Genomic DNA, 22,134 nt, shown 5'->3' on the forward strand with positions numbered 1-22,134 from the left:
CTAATATATTCATGGATTGATTGTTTATTTGAAACCCCCAAACAATAGTAGTATTTTATGAGGTGAATGCACAGATTAGTTAGCGAGGTGGGCTCTCACTCAGCGAAAGGAGAGGCGCGGTGGTAGCAATAATTCGATCCCCAATTTGATAGACCCAGTCTACGCACCCCACCCATCGTCTTCCTCCCTCTCCCCTCCGGCCCTCCCCCAAGAGGAGAGAGAAAGTAAAGAGAGCAGCAAAAGTTAGACCCAGCCGTAGTGGTTGGTGCAGGTCACTAAGAGAGAGAAAAAAAAGATAGAGATAGAGAGAGAAAGAGAGAAGCAGCAGCAAGCAAGGCAAGAAGAAGAGAGAGAAAGAGTGATAGAGGAGAGAGAGACGCAATCGCTAGCGATAGGAATTAAACAAACAAAAGCGGCCTTGGAAAAAAGAGGAAGAAAGAAGGAGAGAGAAAGGAGGCAACTTGGCCAAGAGGGGGGAGTAGTAGAGAGGAGGAGGAGAAGCCAAGAAGCGGACGGCACCAGCCATGCCGCGGTCGCCGTCGCCGCCGCCTGACAGGCACCACCGCCACCACCACCACCCGGCGCGCCGGAGGGGGCCCGCCGGGGCGGCGGCCCCGCCGCCGCGGTCGCTGCGGCCGAGGAGGGCGGCGGCGCCGTCGTCGAGGCCGCTGGTGGACGACTTCTTCCCGTTCCCTTCCTCGCCGTCGTCGTCGCCGTCGAGGCCGCCGCCGCAGCAGCAGCAGCAGCAGCGGAGGCCGTCGCCGGAGCCGTCGAGCTCCGACTCGGACGGCCATGGCGGCGGCGGCGGGGGTGGGGGTGGGGGCTCCTCGGCCTCTGACCGACGGCGGCGGAAGCTCAAGCTCGTCGTGAAGCTCTCACAGCTCGCCCCCGACCAGAACCACCACCGGCGGGGCCCGCCTCCCCCCTCGTACTCGGACTCCTCCGGCGGCGAGCAGGAGCAGGAGGAGGAGGAGGAGGAGGCCGGCGGCAACGGCGGCGACGACGTCAGCGGCGGCGAGGAGCGGGTCAAGCCGCCCAAGAAGCGCCGGATCGAGCCGCGCGGCGACAGATCTCGCCATCGGGAGGTGCGGGGAGAGACCGCCAACCCCAAGCTGGTCCCTTAGCTTCGCTGTCAAGCTTCTCTCTAACGCGAGATCTACTCTTCTCTTCTCTTCTCTTCTCTTCTCGTCCCTTTCAGGTTGGTGGGAGGAGCGACGCCGCCAGCGCGCCGAGGACGAAGCGCCTCCCGGTGCCAGGTTCGATTTGCTCGCTCGCTCGCTCTCCTGCTGATCTCGCCGTGTTCGATGATGGGATTATGAATTTACCACTGCCTTTTTGTTGAGAAAAAAATTTTGACTTTTTTTTTTTTTTGCGCTGATGGGTTTAGGGATGGCGAGGACGACGCCGCTGCCTGACCGGAAGGCGCTGGACATGATTCTCGACAAGCTGCAGAAGTGAGCTTTGCTTCTTGTTTTTTTTTTTTTGAAGCTTGGTTTACACTGCGAAATGGGATTCGTTTCATGGCTTAATGGGCTCGATTTCTGCTTGATTCTTCTGCAGGAAGGATACTTACGGAGTGTTCGCGGAGCCCGTCGATCCGGAGGAGGTGAGGCCGTTTGTTCGATCGTCATGCTTTGTTGGAGTTGCCAATTTATTTGAGGGGGAGTTATTGAGTGCTGATGATGCCATCCATGGTTGCTCTCATTGATGCAGTTGCCTGACTACCATGATGTGATTGAGCACCCAATGGACTTTGGCACCGTCAGGAGGAAGCTTGCCAGGAATGCATATCGCTCGTTCGAGCAATTTGAGGTCATACTTCCATCTTTTGTCCTATCTTTAGCTCGTTAAGTAGAGTTCGAGTTGCCGTTTTTGTTGTATCTTGAGCTGGTTAAGTACAATTCGAGCCGCCAATGGAGCATCGTCATTCGCTGGGTGTTGCTTTAAAGGATGTTACTATGCTAGCAAATGACACTGTAGATGGGAAGAAATGGCATTTCAGTTCGTGCTATATTTGTCTAGGTGAATTTCTCCTATATGTCCAAAACAGGAAAGTAGGAAACAGCAGTTGGTATGCTTTTCCATTACGTTAGAAGCTTAGATAACGGAGTTTATGCTGCAGCTTGACAAGTCCATTGGCATAGCATGGGCTAACCAACTCATCGCATGTTTACAGTTACAGCCCAACAGATGCAATGGCATAGCATTATATCAAATTAATCACAGGTTTACAATTACATCTGTAGATTTCGTCTTTCTACTGGTACTAGACAAATGACTAGCGGGTATCCTCAATTAGCCTTGTCTATAACAACTGTTTCATTATGAACTTTGGGGTTTTTGTACTAATTCATGCACACTATTAACTGTCTGTTTGTACTAGTTAGTATGCTGCTGCTTTTAAATGTCTGTACTAAGTGATCATACTATTTCAAATTGAGCATAGACATGACAGATTTCCCCCCATACTTTTCATTTCAAATTATTTGGTTTGGTTGTAAGATTTTGTCATGTTTGCCCTGATAACCTTGCACTGTACCAATAATATTGTAGTTAGTGATTCCAAGCCATATCAGCAAGTGTGCGGCCATTATTGCCTGCTAGTGTGAAAGAGTTCGGGCTAGGCACTACTTGTATAGTGTCAGGATGGCATCATATCGTCTAAGACTATGAAGGGTTTATCATGGAGGTTTAAAAGAATCTGAATTAGCTTAGTGCATTTCATGAAGATCGAAGAAGGTGCAAGGGTAGCTTCATAGCTTGACCATCATCATATTCAGATATACAACCTTATGTTGACTGTAGACTGAACCAAACTGGCCTGACCTATTAGCTTGAAATTCTAGAAGTTAAGTTTTTTTTTGTTAGCCCGAAAAATCAAGATACTCTGCTCTCTTGAGCCGGAGTCAAGGCTGTAGGTTCAACAAAGTAGTGTTTGTTACTGCTGCGGTGCTGCCTGTTGTATGCGTTAGCTAAATGAGTAAACTAGCACACTTCATTGTTGGTTAATTTCTTTGTTTCCTTTCTCCCTTTGGTAAAAACCAAGAGCTTGATGTTGTCTATCAAAATTATGAATAATACATTGCACTCGGAGAACCTAGCAATTCATATGATATGCTTCTTTGAACTGCAGGATGATGTATTCTTAATTTGCAGTAATGCGATGCAGTACAATGCACCTGATACAATCTACTTCAGACAGGTGTGCAAACAGTCTTTTTTTCTTAAAAAAATTATAATGCTCGTGATACCGTGATTTGGCAATTTGCATTGAACATTTCTTCATGCAGGCCCATTCCATACATGAGTTGGCAAGAAAAAAGTTTCAGGAACTGAGAGATGAAGGCATTCCCACTGAAAACCTAATAAAGAGTGAACAGAAAATTAGACCACACCCTAGCAATAGAGAACCAATTAAGAAGCCTGTTTTGAGGTATTCAGATGATGATCTAGGCTTCATGTCCCACAAAGAGCAAGTTAGTAGACCAAATTCCAAAGACTTAGAGGATGATCGAAAGTTCAAAGATCAAGTTAAGAAGACAATTTCAAGGAATTCTGAGGATGTCTTAAGTTCCTCTTTCCAGAAAGAACGAGTTAAGAAATCCAGTGTCAGGAATTCAGACGATGATTTAAGTTCCTCCTTCCAAAAAGAACAAGTTAAGAGGCCCATTTCCAGAAACTCAGGGGATGATATAAGCTCTTCATTCCACAAGGAGCAAGGAAGGAAAGTCATCTCCAGAAATTCAGAAAATGATAGAGTTGCATCTTTCCACAAACAGCATGACAAGAGACCCACTTCCCTGAGTTCAAAAGATGAATTGCCATCGCAGAAAAAACACATAAGAAAGCCTGTTTGCACGAATGGTGAAGAACCAGATTTCTCATCACACCGAGATTCAGTAGAGAATCCAGTTTGCACAAATGGAGAACATGTAGGCGTCTTGTCCCCGAAAAGGCTAGTTGAGAAGCCCATTTGCCGAAATAGAGATGACCTAGGTCACTCCCACAAAAAAGGGTTGAATAATAAGTCTATTTGTGGAGATGGACAGGATGATATGGGTTACTCCTGCAATGGAGAGACTGTTAAGAAGCCAGTGCGTATGAATAGCCAAGATGCTTTGGGTTCAGATGTTTCTGCTGCAACCATTGCTTCTGCAGGAGATGGTTCTAATGGTTTAAGCATGTCGCAGGCAAATGCTGTTGAGCCCCAAGATTGTATTGCAGCCAACGGGTTTATGGACAAAGATATCAGTTCCCCACTTGATGAAATAAGATCTGAGAAGCCAGATGATATTTCAGGTACATATGTTTGTCCCAAGAGCTGAACCACCTCTCCTGAAGTGATCCACTAGTTAAAGTTGTCACTGACATACTACGTATTCATTGGATGGTCATACCTCGCCTTTTAGAACTTCAAAAAATAAGCTAATAGAATGGATCATTTTTTTTTCTTTCTTGCGATGGTGAATGGATCAGTTAGCAACAGCATGATATGGATAAATTCCCATGGAAAGGAAACTAGTCACCCAAAAATATCTTGGTCTTCTTTTATATACATAAAGTTGATCATCACTTCTTAAATCGTACTATATGTATATGGACTTCCTGTGAACTATTTAGTCAGTGATGTTAGAAAATGCTTAGCAATTACCAAGATAATTAATTTAATCATAACCGAGTTGCATATCTTGCATTTCCATATGAAGAACTGATGGAGCTATACATTTATTTTTGGACATGTGATACTTCTATCTACCCAACTTCTGTTGTGTAATGACATCCTTGTTCTTTCCTTCACTCTTCAGCTAGGGAAAGTTCAGTGAAGCCAAGCTACAAGTCAATTGTAGTAGATGAGACACGACGCAAAACATATGATACATATGAAGAACAGCCTTCATCGGAATCTGACACAATTTTCAACGTATTCTGTGAGGAGCCAAAAGAGCTTGTTAATGTATGATAAACTAAAGCCTGACTCTTCTATGCTTCTTGGACCAATTTGATTTTCAGGTAAGCTCATAAGTTTATATGTGCCCTGCAGGTTGGACCTCATTCTGAGCACTCATATGCAAGAAGTCTTGCTCGTTTTGCTGGCTCACTTGGTACTCAAGGCTGGAGACTTGCTTCTGAACGCATTCAACGGGTATTACCCACTGATGTAAAGTTTGGACGTGGTTGGGTTGGAGAATACGAGCCACCATTACCACCTATTCTGTTTGTGCAAAACCAACCGAGAAGTCTGGTTAGCTCAGAGGCTAATGTACAAAGGAGTGCTTCAATGACTAGGAATAATGAAAGGATCAGACCAACAGAAAGTGTCAATCCAAAGGATATGAGTTTGAGTCTACTTAATCAAATAACCACTGGTAATAATGTGGTTGGAGTTCCTGGTCCTCTTGAAAGTCCAGAAATTAAGCCAAGATTATTCGGTGTTACAGCTGAGCCCCAGCAGAGGAGCACTGAAGCACCATCTCTGCATGAAAATCATCGGGCGCCTGGAAGTGTTGCAAAGACCAAAAGGGCACCCAGTGAACAAACAAGGAAAGGGAGCTCATCCTCCAGTTCTCGCCCTCTTCAAAAGCAACCACAGAGGCCTGAAATTTCAAAAGGAGCTTCCAATGTGCTTGATATGCCTTCTTTGAACAAAATGACTGGCCAGCCCAGACCCTTCTTCCAACCAGCAGAAGCAGCTATAACTCAGCAAATGAGAAAAAGCGAGACACCTAAAAGTTCTCATCCACTTGAAATGGCACACCAGAGGCTTGAGTGTGCAAAAGGTGCTTCTGGTGTTCATGATATGCCTTCCTTAAACAATACAAGTGGGCAGCCTAAACCCTTCTTCCAGTCGCAAGAAGCAGCTGTTCCACAACCTAGAAATGAAAATACATGGGTATACCATGGACGACCTGGTGATGGGAAGTATGGGACAACCGACAAAAGCAGACCAATGAGCAGCATGGGTTTTATCACTAAAAATCAACAAGTAAATGCGGCCAGCTTTGCAATGAATTTGAATGGGCAAAAGAATGTCAATGACAATGTAAAATCAGTGGGATCAACTGTAATGCCTGTGCAGGTAAATACAACAAACAGAGGGCCTGATTCTTCCCGGAATATTTTCTCAGCATTTCCACCAGCTGTCAGGGAGAATCAGAGCATTCCATCTGCTCCAGTGGCTCAATCTTGGATCTCATTTGGTGCTTCGTCAGAGAGCAAACCAACCATTGTCAGTCCAACTTTCCATGATAGTAATTCTGGCTGGAAGATGCCATTTGCAAATGCCCGTCCTGATGAAGCAAAGATGACTGCTGTTCCACAGTTCTTTAGGCAACCCGTTCAGATGGTTAGAGAAAGTCCAGGGCAAAACAAGGGTTTGGTAATATTCCCCCAGTTGGTCCAGACAGACTTCTCAAGATCACAGGGCCAACCACAATGGCAAGGCCTGGTTCCCCCGATGCAACAGAAACCAAACAAGGATATGCTTCGCCCAGACTTGAACATCGGGTTCCCTTCTCCTGGTTCACCACCAGCTCGACAGTCTTCGGGCATCAATTTGGAAGCACAACAGCCAGACCTTGCTTTGCAGTTGTAAGCTTGGAACGGATAATGAATACATGTGACCACAGATTGAACGGCAGACTTGAACTTGAACAATTAAAGACAAATGGAAGTTAGGCGCAAAGCGCAAACAGCAGATTGGGACATCCATTAGATGGATCGACAGCAATGGAGCGATGACGATTCATGGTAGACCATCGTACATTGTTTGTGACTCATCCTCCATGTGCAAAGATATGAGAAAATGGATGGATGAACACCTGCTTAGGATGACATCATTATATATGCTTGGGCATTTTGTTCATTACCGGAGTTCAGAATCCAGCATTTTGAGTAAATGCTGTGGTGGCATGCTTCTTGGTAGAGCATGCTCATGATCCAAAATACTTAGCGCACCCGCCTGACCACACTATAGCTTTCCACGGTGGAAATTTTTGCACCAGAACTTAGGATATATCGTTCTTTCGGTAGACTAGAAGACTACGTGGTCGCCCCTATGTAATGCCCCTTGTCACATTGTATGTTTGTTGTAAATGGTTCAGCATTGAATAGATTGTTAGACTAGATCTTCTTTTCTGAATGAAATTGCTTCCCACTTTCATATTCTGTGCCAGGAACTGTGTTACTTGATCCATTCAGTTCAAATGACATGCTGAATGCGAACTGTTAATAACCCTCTCTTGGCAAAGATTCAGTGTACTTTTATGCTATCAGAGTGAGTTTATGTGCCATTTCACACCCCGAGTCTGAAATGAGGGTTTTGGTAGGAATTTGTGAACTGTGAGCCTTGACTGCAAATTGGATGATTTCCACTGCTGTTATGCAGTGGTATTAATATGTCGATTGTTACTTAAATTTCTGGAAAAGGTTGGCTCCATTTCATCTACCTAGATTTGAATTTGACCATCCAAAACAAAATGTGAAGGGTAATCATATGAACATTTGATGAAAAAGACAAATGGGCATGGCGAAATGGCACAATTGTAACAACCAGAGATAGCTTTTGATTTCCTGAGAAAGCTCCAAGTCTCATGATTTACTCTGAACTAATACACGAGATTAATTCTCACACGGCACATGCCCAAAATTTACGCTCTCTCTTGATGAGTAGAAATTAGAGTATTGCTTTCATACTTAAGAGTTCTTCAGGTTGAAGAAACCGAGAGTTGACAAATTGGTGCAGTCAATCCTACTTCTCTCATTTGATAGCAGCCAAGGACACGCAGGAAAGTAGCCCTTTGCTGCACCTATAAACACCATAAGTTTTCAGTACTGGAAGAGTTCAGAAAGAAAAATGCAAGCGGTAGTACACAATGCCATCTCCATTTGAGAAGGACATACATAGTTCATCCATTTTTATGCCATGGACTGGATGTCTGATACCGATGATTCTTTACTACCACTCCTCAAAATATAACAATTTCTAGAGAATAGCACACTATATAAAGTGAGGTACAAAGACTAAATTATCCTCCATTACATGCATTGGGTGGTGCTAGAGGGATTACGGCAACTTCTCTAAAAAAGAGCACTTTAGAACCTAGAAATTGCTATATTTTGGGATAAATTTTGAGCGCTAGAAGTTGCTATATTTTGGGATGGAGGGAGTATATAAATTGCACCATTATTCAACTATATCTAAAGATAAGAGGACATTTACCTTCAGATCATTCAAAGCATTTTGCACACGTACTTCGGCTGTTGATGCTTCAAAATCAACATAGAAAATGTAATTGAAGTGCCTGCAATTAAGAAAAACAAACTTATTAAAACTGAAAGATGGCACTGAAGGTATCAAAATAAGCACTCTTTGAGAAATAAACTGTAAACATATATATCAAATCGCTACCCTTGACAAAGGGTAGTGTTTATCATAATTTACATGTAGGGGATTTAGTGGAAAAAGTGTGATTCGCTCTATTAATAACTGAGTTTGAAATGATATACTTAAGGCGTCCTTAAGTTTTTTTATATATTCCAGCGAAAACTTTAGTATATTTCTCTCAATAGCAAATTGCTACTTGGGCATGTTCTTTGTTCATGTGACAGTTTGGGAAAATTAAGAAGCATATTTTTTTGTGCAGTAATATAATTGTCAATATGGATATTAATTAGCCAACTATTAGGAATGCATAGCCATATATGTATAGATTATATTGTATCGTTGTATTCCTTGTATTCTCCTCTGATTGAGGATCTTGTACATTGGCTATCCTATATCAATACATGGTCAACCCTATGTTTAGGTGTGAGGTGTTCTCCCCATTCCTCTCTACATGTTATCAGAGCGAGGTTTGACGAAAATATGTAGAAGAGTGTGGAAGGGTGTGAAGAATCATGTGCTGGGTCTGAAGGTCCTTAATAGAAAAACCAAACTCATCAAACTCAATGGATCTTTTATTGTCACGTGTAAATTGACGAACAGAAAGTAAATTGCGAACCAAAGAGGGGGCAACAAGAACGTGTTTGAGGTCAAATTTAGTGGTGCCGATTGGTAGAAAGGAGGTGCCACGACAAAGAACTGGAATAGAATGACGATTGCCAATGGTAATATAAGTGTGAGAGCTAGCCAAGCGAGTAAGGAATATACCGTCGGTGGAGGACATGTGTGAGGTCGCACTAGTGTCGAGGACCCACCAATTGGGGCTGTGGACCGTCATCTGGTTGAGGGTAGCAACAAGACCGGTCTAGTCCCAAGCCAGTTGGGCTTATAGGGGCGCCGGAGGCACACAACAACGGGCGACGAGAAGTACGGCCCAGTGAAAGCGGTGTGTGCTTGGGGGGCTCGCTAGGCCGGCTGTTGTCCAGCCCAAGGAGAGAAGCACACCCACGACCCAGCTAGACGCGGAGTAGTGAAGGAGATGCCACTATTGCTGAAGCCGCTGCCGTCATTGTTCTGTTCACCAGGGTGGCCACCGTTGCCACCGCCACCGTTGCAGCCGGAGGTGCTGTTGCGGTTGTTGTTGCGGCCCCCGTTCTTGTGCTTGTTGCCGCCACCATTGTGGTTCTGCTGCTGTCCCCTGCCACTATCAGAAGGACATGAGCCCAAGGCGCAAGCGAAGGTGGTGGCATTGGCCGCGACGAGGGCGGTCTCCGATTGGACCTTCACTTCGTTGGCGATGCGAAGTTCCTTGAGGACAAGGGTGTTCCGCATGGAGGCGAGGGAGGGCAGCACGGGAGCGGTCGTCCATGGTGCCGGAGAAGCGAGGATTGATGCCACGCAGGAGATTGAGACTAGCTGGGACTCGGTGACAGGGTGGCCGACAATGCGGAGGGCATCAACCGTCGTCTTCATGCTTTGACAGTAGTCAGAGATGGAGTGATCGCCCTGAGTCATAGGGTGGAACTCGTGATGCAGGAAGATCGCGCAAGGCTCCTTCTTGGCTTGGAAGAGGTTGTTGATGGCGATCCACAAATCCTGAGCCGTCGAGGATGTCGTCGGCGACTGAGCTGAAGAGCCAACTGTGGAGGTAGCAATCAGCTTGCTCCTAGGCATTGTCAGGGTCAGCGGGTGGAGCGGCGTCGAGATGGTCAAGGAGACCAAATTTCCCGCATATCGAACGGAAGAAAGCTTTCCACTTGTTGAAGTTGGGGCTGTGGAGTTCTAGAGAGATCGGAACATGAGTCTTGATAGCAACAGTCACGTACGGGTTGACGAACACCGGCGTCAACAAGGAATGCATAGCTATATAATCTATACATATATGGCTATAAATTCCTAATACCAACTGAATTGCTTAAATAGAAAGGTAACAAATATAGCAAAAAGCGCAATAGTCTAATCTGATGCACCTCTACAAACTGAATTGCCTAGATACAAATGAACCTTTTACTTGACATGTTGCAAGCTTGCAGAAAATTTGTGGCTGTGGTTAGTATCAAGCATAGGTGAATCAGTCAGCGCGCTGCACCCATAAATTATTGAAACAGGATGGGAAAAAAAATGCTGGTAGCACATCCACTTTTTCCCTTTTTGCTCCATAATTTGATACACATAAGCATTTTTTACATAAAGAGAACTGTGTTGAAAGTGTAATAACAGTGCAGCGTACTTTTCATTTCCTTGAGTCCTCATTGGTTCGCGCTTATTTGGTCTGCTCTCAATCTTCAGTGCAACATAATGAAAGTTAAAAATACTGAACATGTTTGTGAAGAACAAATACCGGAAGCAAAAAGGGAAAAATAAATAGTTAAAGAAGTTAGGATCTCAAGTACCTTTGACAAATTTATATCCCTCATCCAAAATGCACTCAAGGCCTTGAAAAGTATGCCAGGCCCTTCTTCAAGACCGAAAACGATGCTTGTCTGATAAATCAGGGCAACTAACTTGTAGCACCGGGCATTTGATTGGAAAATGTAATAAATCATACTCCTTCTTCCCTAAATGTTTGACGCCGTTGACTTTTTTAAACATGTTTGACCATTCGTCTTATTCAAAATTTTTTGTGAAATATGTAAAACTATATGTATACATAAAAGTATATTTAACAATGAATCAAATGATAAAGAATTAATAATTACTTATTTTTTTTTTGAATAAGACGAACGGTCAAACATGTTTAAAAAGGTCAACAACGTCAAACATTTAGGGATGGAGGGAGTATTATATTGAAAATAATCATACCTTATATTGGCCATATTCCTTGGGGATGTCAGCAGTTTTGGCCAATACCAAGTATCTTGTGAGATTGGGTGAAGCATCCTGCAACATATTTCTCCAACTGAGTATCAGATTTCTAAATGAGATTGTTAACTAAACATTAAACAAGCAAGCATCAACTGGAGTCTTGGATGATCATCATGACTTGGTGAAGAGTTTAGCAAGCTGTTATAATTTCGCATGATAGCATGACAACTATAGAATTATCTACACTAAAATCTATAATTCACAATCATCATTGCTAAGAGAACAAGCAGATATACCAGTGATAACAAAACAAAGAGTAATCAGAGAATTAACCAACGAGTCCACGTAAGTGCTAGCACACCATAGTTTTAGAGAGTTTCTCTTTTATCAACAAACTATTTTGGTTGGGATCAATGGACACCATGCATTTGTGGTTAAATTTTGCTTTTCAACACCTCATTTATAGACAGTTAAGATATCTAGTATACAAATATCACCTGAAAGTTGCATTCTACTATGTTAAGCCCATACAATTCTGCCGCTTGAGCATTGCCTATAACTCCAGCATCTCCTAAATTTTGCATGGATATAATCTGCAAATTAATATCCAAAACCACATCAGGCTTTTTTCAAGAGATCAAAAGGAGCATGTGAAGTTTTTATTAGATACCTCGGCACCAGCAGCACAGTGGTCGACATTTTTCTTTATAACCCTAAGACTAGAGAGTGAATGCTCGCACTGAGCAAATTCCTGCCATATAAAACAAGTACAGATGATCAAGAAATTGAGTCATACTCCATTCCCAAGACTGATAATTCTCTATTTTCAGTCATTTTTGGAGCCTTTTCATTTGTAGAGATGTACTTGACTGTACATGTTTTGTCAGGCAAAATTCATTTTCAATATAATTGTTGCACAAAGTCATGGACCAACAACAAAAACTGCTAATTACTTATTTAGCATATCATAACCTCTGGATGGCTGAAAATCGTTCTCAAATCATTCTTCTGCACTCCTGGAAGAGCCCAGAGACACAGCTCTATCTCCACTTGAACTTCTTGCACAATATGCAACTTATGTCGAAGAAGTAAGTCATAGTTCTGGTGAAAGCTTCCAGTGGATGAATTTTCAATAGGAAGAACAACTATGTCAGCAAGTGAAGAGTCAACCGCCTGTGAATTATAGAGTGATCACTTTTAAGAGTAAGATATATTTGGAGCAAATGAGGTTTAAGATTAGAAGAACATATTTACAACAACCTCAAATGCAGCCACAAACTTTTTGCAGGGAACGGCTATACAGTCTGGGAAGGCCTTAAACACCATCTCCTCAATGGCCGTACCAGGTGAGCCCTACAATCAAGAAAAGGATGGCATCAAACATACCATACACTGTTAAATTAAATAAATATTATCAAGCATGATTGCATCTTGTACCTGATACGCCACACGGACATTAGCCCTTTCAATATCTAATGACTGATCAGTGGCAAGTGATGGTCCTGCACAAGAGGCCAAGAGGGCAGAGAATTGTAATGGGGCATCACTTACATATAGGAATAAGAAAAGTTGCTAAGATAGTCATCATCTGTTCTTGTCTCTGATCACAAATTATTGATTATATGCCCAAGAAATAAGCTCTGAAAAGTAGCTTGAGTGCTAAAGCATGCTCAGAAAATACTGTTGAACTTGCCTGTAGCACAACTAGACTTCGATATTTTATCAATAATCATAGCATCTCGATGATATGTGCGTTTAGAGCATATATTATCTAAAATCGCTTCCGTCCAAGAATCCCAATAGAATACCAAGATCGCATAAACGGAATTGACTTACGATATGCTAATGAGGCCACATACCAGAACTGCAATTGAACAGCACCTAATTTATACACATATCAATCTTACAACTTTGACAGCATGGAATAATCTGCATTTGCATTTAACAATACAACAAAGGAAAGGTGAAAAAACAATCCAGAAGATCAGAAATACGGAATAAAGGAACGCTATTCTTTCAGAGTTTCCAGTGACCAACAACTTGATAAGTTAGTGGAGAACCTGGATCGGTGCTTGACTTTGGTTGCTGCCAGTGGCCGTGCTGGCCCTATCGTGTGTCACAATGGCCGCGAGCATGTGACTGTTTGAGCATGGACATGACAGAGACCGATCAAAGCAACAGTAACCATGTCTTTTGTTTGGATCCCTCAGGTAGGTAGGTTTTGGTTGAAGTACAAAGAACGCATTTTAGGTAATATGAATAACATGATCAGTAAATATGATCAAATAACTAACAAGTACACATTCCTTTGATTTATAAATACATATATTATTGTTCGAAGTATTATTTGGGGCACGTTAATATATACCCTGCACGAGGCCTTGGCCTGGATAAAATGGAGCAAATTTGAATGGATAATGGTTATAGCATATTATATACCATATTATTTTAGCGGACTGGGATTTGGTGCGGATGCAAACGAAAGTAGTATATAATCAGAGTAGTCTCGACTTAAAAATGGATCAAAATTATCGGATAATACATGCATATATATAAATGATACAACAAAGGCAATAATAAGTAACAACTTAGCATCAAACAATGAAGCCAGTTATGCTCCCAAGCTCACATGAGTCGTTAAGGTAAAAATATAGATAACCATTTGAATGGACCATAATGGTGTACGGAATCGTATGGTGTTGTGATATACTACCTCCGTCCCAAAATGTAACAATTTAGAATTGGATGAGACGTATCCTAGTATAGTGTATCTGAATAAAGGTCTCTCCAGATACGTTCTACTAGGTGTCCCATCTAAACCTAGGTTGTTATATTTTAAGACGGAGGGAGTAGCCTAAAAATGCGTATTATCGGATAGCCCTTTTATCATATATAATCCATATTAAAAAAAATGGATAATCCACATCCATTGGATTTTAGGAATACAATGCCCTAATCCAAATCTATCTGATTTTAGGAAATACTTATATATCCTCACTTTAGTTCGATTCTTAAGTGGATCGAATCAGAAACTATCTGATCTATTTTCATCCCTGCAACCTCAGTGAAGCCGGGTAGTAAGGTTTGATTTCCTAGGCAAGTGTAGGCCATGTACTTATTGATACAAAAATTCAGCTTGTGCATGGCCATGAACGATTTAGACTTGGTTTATTATCGGATCATGTGGAAGAAAATACACGAAAAATGGTGGACTTAATCAAGCTTACCGGAAAGGAAACCAACAGATGTGCACTCCATATGTCTCCCATCAGATGCTCATATATATGGAGAGAGGGAGAGACAAAGACAGCAACGAGCACGCGCATGGAGGGAGCCCGGCCGCCTCGCCGGCGCTACGGCGGCGGCGGCGGCCAGCGGCGGAGGAGGCGAAGGGGAGGGAGGCGGCGGAACCGCGCGGAAGCGGGAGAGGGGCGACGCCGATGCGCGCGCGGGACTCTCGGATCAGATCTCCGGCGGGCAGGGGCCAAGCTTCTGAATATTTTGGACCGTGGGATGCGAGATGGACGGCTTAGATCCAACAATCTAAGAAATTCATTAAATGGGAGGTTTTTTTTTATTTCTCTAATCTATAATACATAATCTATCTTAATTGTGGCAGTAATAATCCAGACCGTTCAATCTCAAGAAAGAAAGAAATAACACTGCGTAATTACTTTACTATGTACACTATCAGCAGCACACAACAATGGTAACCAATGCTTTAGGGTGTGTTCGGATGCCCCTTTTCCCAACCTCTCTCCCTCGTTTTCCGCGCGCACGCTTTTCAAACTGTTAAACGGTGCGTTTTTTTGCAAAAAGTTTATATATGAAAGTTGCTTAAAAAATCAAATTGATCCATTTTTGAAAAAATTAGCTAATACTTAATTAATCACGTGCTAATAGACTGCTCCGTTTTCCGTGCGGGGAGATGGGTTCCCAACCCCAGATTACGAACACAGATGTTAGAGAGCATATCTTGGACTCACTAGTGCACATTCTTTAAAAAACAACATCAAACATTCTATTAAATAGCCCTCCGGAATCTTGCTATTTAGGAGTATTAAACATAGATTACCGACAAAACCGATTCCATAACCCCTAAGCTATTTTGTGAGACGAATCTAATGATGTATATTAATCCATGATTAACGGCTGATTACTGTAGCATCACTGTAGCAAATCATGGATTAATATACCTCGTTAGATTCGTCTCGCAAAATGGCCTAGGGATAATCATGGATTAATATACCTCATTAGATTCATCTCGCAAAATAGCATAGGGGTTATGGAATGAGTTTTATCAATAACCTACGTTTAATACTCATAAATAGCAAGATTCAGAAGAGCTATTTAATAGCTCGGAGGATCCAAACAGTACCTTCGTATAAAACCTAGGTTTTGTGAGACACGGTCTCAAAACCTATATTGCCTTGAAAATAGTGGTCTGGCAAGATGAATGCCCAAACCTTTTGGTTCTCTAAAACATTTTGGCTATCGTTTTTTTTTTCTTGGATGTGGCCTCCTATTACAATTTCTTAGTGAATCATTATTGCGGGGTTTTCCATCATTATCTGAAGTTCACAAATCGATGCCCAGTAACTAATTGAAGCCCGACAAATAGTTGAATTTCCCGGTTATCGTGATGACCACTCAAATTTCATTGAATTTTACCAAGTTACCACGTCATCAGGTTGATAACCATGATAATCGAATGGTCACATCATTTTTGCAAACCCTGCTAATATGATCGCATATTGAAGATTGCTAATATGATCGTATTGAAGATTTCGATTCTATTATTAGGATTATTATCTAGTTTTATTTTTGATATTTTTAATTAATTAGAAAAACATTATCGTAAACATGCTTCCTAACTACTAAACGGTACATTTCGTGCAAAAGTAAGTTTTCTATATAGAAGTTTCTTTTAAAAAATAAAGTAAAGTTATTTTTAAGTTTGAAATAATTAATACTCAACTAATCATATACTAATAACTCATCTCGTTTTATGTCCGGCTGATTAGCTAATGCAAAATTCTCGGTCGAACAGAGCCTTAGTGGTGGCGGAGCCAAAAGCTTTTGGAAGTTTGACCAATGAGATAGCTCCAATTATCAGGGGCGGGCCCAGGATTTGAAGGTTGGGTATTCAAAATAAAGAGGGGGAAAATTTTCTACACTCAAAAATCATAATAATTGGTTTATATAATATCACATACTAGTAGTTGTATAATATATAACATATATAACACAAAATTGAGCATAAGTTCATATATATATATATTTTGGTTGGGTAAAATGGAGTGAATCAATTGTGCTAATGGGCCAACAAAGAAGGGGGAGGACACATTGCTTGATGGGCTGTTTGATGTCTTTTCTTTTATTTTTTGAATACACATATAAAATACATAGTATATATATCTTTTTTTTTTGCCAAAATTCTTGGGTATTCATTTCAATACCCTTGAATTGTTGAAGGCCCACCCCTGCCTATTATTGGTTTATTAGCCATTTTCAGCAAATATAACATGATATGTTTTTTGCGTCAAGCCTGAGGGGCGGCCACCCTTCAAGCTCGGAAGATATTAAAGTCACTTTTGATCATCATTCTTCACAATCTTTGCCACTACCACCTTAAGCGACTCAGTATAGGATCTTGCATCCTCTCAACATATTCTTGCGAAACAACGACGCTTGTGAGACATCATATGTATAGTGCAATTCCATTGAAGCCCATCTTCAATCCACCCCCCCCCCCCCAACCTTCTATTTCCATGACACCAATTTAGTCAAATAATAATTGTTAGGTAAATACAATTTCATCTAGCTAAGTACTCTTGAATTAATATTATTGCTTGCTTCAACCACACACAATGTCGTTGATGCACAAGTCCATCTACATCATATCCAACAGCCAAACATCAAGATGTTATTATTTACTCCACAAATAAATAACTCATTGATGTATTAGGCCAAACATATCATACCAATATGTTAAGAGTAGGTACAATAGTCTGACAGAGAAAACTAAAAAATATTCCGCATCATCTGATTCCTATATGGAGGAGAGAGACGGAGTAAGCAAGCAGCAAATCTAGCGCCGACGAGAACACAATTCCATATATGCGTTGCAGCATGCATGCAATTGCTATAGGCACTAAAAACATGTTTTATGGGCCCCACCACCACCCCTTGCAATCCCGTGTAATTTTTCCCCTCCCCGTTCTGTCTGGCATATCCAGCCTGCCAGATCGAAGCTCGTCTTGCGCATACCACCTGCTCCTCTTTCACTGGCCTGCCTCACCCGATCTCCTAGGCCCCACAGATGGAAACACCGCCGTGCATTAGATCTATGCCCATCACCCCCGTCCATCTGCTTCCACGGTCCAGGCAATATCTCTTGTGTGAGTGATAGCGAGTGGCACTTCTGCCAAATCGACACCAGCCTACCTAGCCAATCGACGCCCATGTTCTCTCCTGCTCACCCTCCAAATCAATCAAGGCGTTGTCGCCATGCCATGCACTTTGGTTCTCATCGAGCAACAACAACTTCTTAATTTGACTTGTCATCATGTAATCTCCTCCTTTTTCTTTTCTGCTTCTTCCCCATTGCATGCTTGTCAAGTCTGTGGAATGCATGTTGGTGGTCGGTAGTTTTATTTTCTATGATTGTTGAATTATCCGGTGTGCTGTGACTTCGTATGCATTGATATTACCCATACAAAATTAATTATTTGACTGATGAGATACAGTCAACATAATAGACAACCTATCGTACTAGTTGGATCTAATATTAGCTGCAAATTGACGTGGAAATGGATATAGCCAGCAGTTGGTTATATTATTGACCTTGCTCTTACAAGTGATGCTCAAAACAAGACACTAAATGTAACAAATTCAAACACATTGTAATAACTAGGTACGTTACCACAAACAATTATAATTGTATGCGATTCGGTATGGACTAACACTTCTCAATATGAAAATATCAAAGTCCTATGTCTTCATTGAAGGGCTCCTACGAACCAGGTCTCTCTTAACCCTTTTCCTCACCAAAGTACCACGAAGGTCAAAATTGATAGCCACTCATGTTCCTCTTTTCCTTGTGAAGGCGAGGCTGAACCTTCACAAATGATCCTACGCACACCATATGCATCAGGTGCTCACGAGTGACCACCTCAAACAGTAATATAAGATATGGCTCTAGCATGGAAACGAACTCGATAAATTTGAAGCTTACTAGCACTTTCCACTCATTAACTTTCACTCAAATGTAGGCAAAGGGGAGAGATGAGAGCTCTAGATACTGTGGAAGATTTGTTTCAACTTTGGGAACAATAGCTCCTCAAAAGGAGAGGTAGAGGAAGTTAAATACTCCACCCACAATGGACTAGCCATTAGGTACTGATTTGAAAATCTTGGAATTTTTCGGTCAAAGAGGAATGTCTAGTTAACCACACATCCAACACCACGCTTAGGTAGAGAAACTCTTCTCAGAATTTCCAATCCGAAGTTAGGTAACCCCAACTCCAAATTCTCACTAGGTGGATACTCACTCGGTGCTTCTTAGAATTTTCAGTTCTCCAAACACGACTGTAAAAGTTTTTCTGGTTATGATCATTTGCGTATCATGCAAAAAGTTCCTACCCTTGTTTTCGTTCCATCTTACGGTACTTTTGCTTATTTAACGGAGAATTTGATCTTCCCTTGTTTAAATTCATTTTTCAAGACATTTTATTAATGATTTGGGGGTAGATTCCCATAAATGCACTACAAACTTTGGATGTTCTGATATGCGGTTAGATTATTTTGATGTATTTGTTTTTAACAAACCAACACTAGAATATATGAGAAAAAAAATCAATTGTACAAGTATGGAAAGGGAATTGTACGTAAAGAGAGGACTAAGGTATAAACTCTGGAAGCCATTTTGCTAGCTCCTCTTAAAACCCAAGTTTTTTGGCCTTCTCCATTTACAACTAGCATGATCGTCGAGAGCTCTTTATATGCTGGAACACTCTATGATCTCTCGCTCCAAACTTCTCATGCCTTTAGTAGGATTAGAGTGTGGACTAATGTATTGGAAGCATACATGTGAAGGCATCATATATGCATGCCAACTGATCAACAAAAACTACTATTCTTTACTATTTAAGAAAGGAAAAAGCCTAAATACCTCTATAAACTTTGACTGAAAGTTCATCTAACACCCTAACCTTTAAAATCGATCATCCAACCCTCTGAAGTATACAATACCATTCATACAACACCCTAAGATAGTTTTGAAAAGTGGTTTTTATCTAGTTTGGATATACGTTGGATTAGTTTATCGACATGACATATGCATTGGACATATATGTTAAAATCTCCACCTAAATGTTTCCTTTTTTTTTTACCCTTTTAGCTCTCACTTACAAACAATGTCGATATAATATTAGTAGGACGTCACTAGAGTGTATAAATTGATGACCGATGATGGATGATATGTAAATATGTGATATTAGCTATTCAAAACCGTTCTTTTAAACTTCCAATTACGCATAGCCAGCATCCAAAACCACGTAAGGTGTAATATGAACGACATTGGGGTTGGATGTCTCTGGTTTTAAAATCTAGGTGCTAGGTGAACTTCTATCAAAGTTTAGAGGGTACTCCCTCCATCTCAAATTAGTTGTCTTTTTAAGATTCAAGCTTTGTCCCAAAATAGTTATTACAATGGAGTACTATCTGTCCCATCAATCACTTCTAATTCAAATTTATCTCTTTTCTACCCTTGGCCATCCTTCTATATCGAACCATGCATCATTTAATAAAGGGCATTGTAGTCTTTTTTCGTAAAACTTAATCCATGCAAAACAACCAACTAATATGAGACGGAGGGAGTATATCTTTCCTTTAATAAAACATGACAATTAAAAGCAGCTATGACATCAAATCAGAACAACCCACTAACCTCTTGCACGCTGTGCACGTGCGCATGTATACGCACCCTTGGTAGCCGGTCGAAGCCTCACGACGCCGCCGGCCGTAGCGATGATCCCCGGCACAACCAGGCGGCGTCGTCGCGCCATGATCATCATCCCCTCGCCGCCACCACCATCATCCATCCCCGCGTAGCCAGCACAGGCGACCGCCCGCCGCGACATCAGCCGGCTGCTTGCGGCCACCGTCGTTGCGGTGGCGCCAGCGAACACCGAGAGGCACGAGGCGGCGGTAGCCATGGCGCTGGCCGGCCGACGACGACTAGGGAGATCGATCGAGCCGGAGAAGGGGGAGAGAAATCGAGAGAAAAAGATCGAGCGGTGCGTGTGACGCTAGGGGAGTAGGGGGTTTAAATTTAGCTTGTAGCGATCGAGAGAGAGCTTTCTAGCTGCTTTCGGCGAAGAACAACTAGCGAATTGAAATCCGGAGCCGTTTCGAGCTGCTTTTGTTTTTTTGTTTTCTTTTTCTTTCTTTTTTTTGCGTGTTTTAGTTTGTAAGTTTGTGGAGTACTTAGCTGGCGAGATAAGCAGGCGTTACTATACGTGTTAGTTACAACCAGTCAGTTGTCAACTGTAGAAGCTCTGATGCAAAAATTACAGTTGTAAAGCTTGTAATCTGACTTAATTACAGTTGCCAGCTGAGAAATGCAAAAATTGGACCTGACTTTATGAGGGGGAAAATTAAACACCAGCTGGTTCTCTCAATCCGGTGGATGTGAAATTGTGAATGTATATGTGATCGACCCACTTCATCACAACTAAAAATCTCATGATTATGAGCAGCTCCATCACTTAGCAACCTAGCATTTTCACATGTTTTTTCCATTCGATTCATGCAAATAACCTCCCTCATGCAAGAATCACACCGACCAAATAAGGTGAATCATCTAGAATTGATTCACCTCTTTATATAGGGGAGGTGAAGTGACCAAAACATCCCTCCATGCAAAAAATCAAACAAACCAAATATAGACATCTCCACAAAAATTAAAAAGTTCTTATTGTTACTTGAATCCTTTGCTCCAAATAGATTGATCCGTAATAACACCAATCCTCTATGACCTTATTGATACGGCACGGAACGAGCCCATTCCTGATGAGTGATTTATAAAGGAGTGAACAAACTACAAAATATAGTGAGCCGCTGGTGCCTCGGTGACCAAACCAATTGAAAAGCAACAATCTTTTTTTTTACTTAGTCACAAGACGAGTAAGTACCATTCGAAACCAAAGCCGTCTGCACTTCTTAACCGGGAATACCAGGAGAAGGATTTGAAGACGTTCTTAAATAAGCTGATGGGATGGTTTGATGGCTCTCCGTCGCACGCCACACCACGCCTTGGCCCTCGGTTCAGTGTGCACGCATGGCTGTCCATCCACTAGTTTAACAAGTCAACGGTTACACCAGTTTACAACCTATTTAAGTTGAGATATTTTTTCATTTGTTTTTTCATATAGTATTAATTCTAACATTAATTGTGAGTTTTTAAAATTTACTAGAATTAATTGGGCTAAGCCTGATTAATTCTAACATCTCGTTCCAATAGAGTTGTCAAAATGAGAAGCCCTACCAAAATTTTCCTCCATGAAACTCTTGGTTAATGTAGTACCACACAAACAACTATACTTTGCAGTGATATTGGTGAATTTTCTCAAAGAGATGTCCCATTTGAAACATTTTTACGGTCAAACCATCAGATCTCAAGTGCAGGAAAAAGCACCACCACTTGCACTTTGTTCACACGGAGTTGGAGTATTAGGCTTAGGCCTTGTTGGGGAAAATTTTTAGTTTTGGTTATCAGATATACAGACACATATTTAAAGTATTAAATGTAGTCTAATACTAGAAAACTGCGAGACAAATTTATTAAATCTAATTAATCAGTCATTAGCAAATGTTTACTGTAGCACCATATTGTCAAATCATGACGCAATTAGGCTTAAAAGATTCGTCTCGCAATTTACACGCAA

At 41.6% G+C, this 22,134-nt stretch overlaps 2 protein-coding genes across 2 annotated transcripts; one reads left to right on the forward strand and one right to left on the reverse strand.

Annotated features, from left to right (window-relative positions):
- The first annotated feature begins 225 nt into the window (after positions 1-225).
- On the forward strand, positions 226-7,171 carry LOC127778871 (uncharacterized). Its single transcript, XM_052305513.1, has 9 exons — positions 226-1,085; positions 1,199-1,256; positions 1,388-1,454; positions 1,561-1,606; positions 1,714-1,812; positions 3,134-3,202; positions 3,291-4,299; positions 4,806-4,954; positions 5,042-7,171. Exons 1-9 carry the CDS (start codon positions 525-527, stop codon positions 6,590-6,592), a joined length of 3,609 nt encoding a protein of 1,202 aa, XP_052161473.1. The 5' UTR covers positions 226-524; the 3' UTR covers positions 6,593-7,171.
- A 52-nt stretch (positions 7,172-7,223) lies between these two features.
- Positions 7,224-14,518, reverse strand: LOC127778876 (arogenate dehydratase/prephenate dehydratase 1, chloroplastic-like). The gene is made up of 11 exons (XM_052305518.1): positions 14,413-14,518; positions 12,623-12,687; positions 12,446-12,538; positions 12,158-12,358; positions 11,856-11,936; positions 11,683-11,778; positions 11,183-11,260; positions 10,774-10,863; positions 10,611-10,663; positions 8,219-8,300; positions 7,224-7,805 (listed from the first exon to the last, which is right to left on the reverse strand). The coding sequence occupies exons 1-11, from the start codon at positions 14,441-14,443 to the stop codon at positions 7,704-7,706; spliced, it is 972 nt and encodes a 323-aa protein (XP_052161478.1). The 5' UTR covers positions 14,444-14,518; the 3' UTR covers positions 7,224-7,703.
- Positions 14,519-22,134: the final 7,616 nt, after the last annotated feature.

This window comes from Oryza glaberrima, chromosome 7, assembly GCF_000147395.1.
Source record: "Oryza glaberrima chromosome 7, OglaRS2, whole genome shotgun sequence".
NCBI classification, from domain to species: domain Eukaryota; kingdom Viridiplantae; phylum Streptophyta; class Magnoliopsida; order Poales; family Poaceae; genus Oryza; species Oryza glaberrima.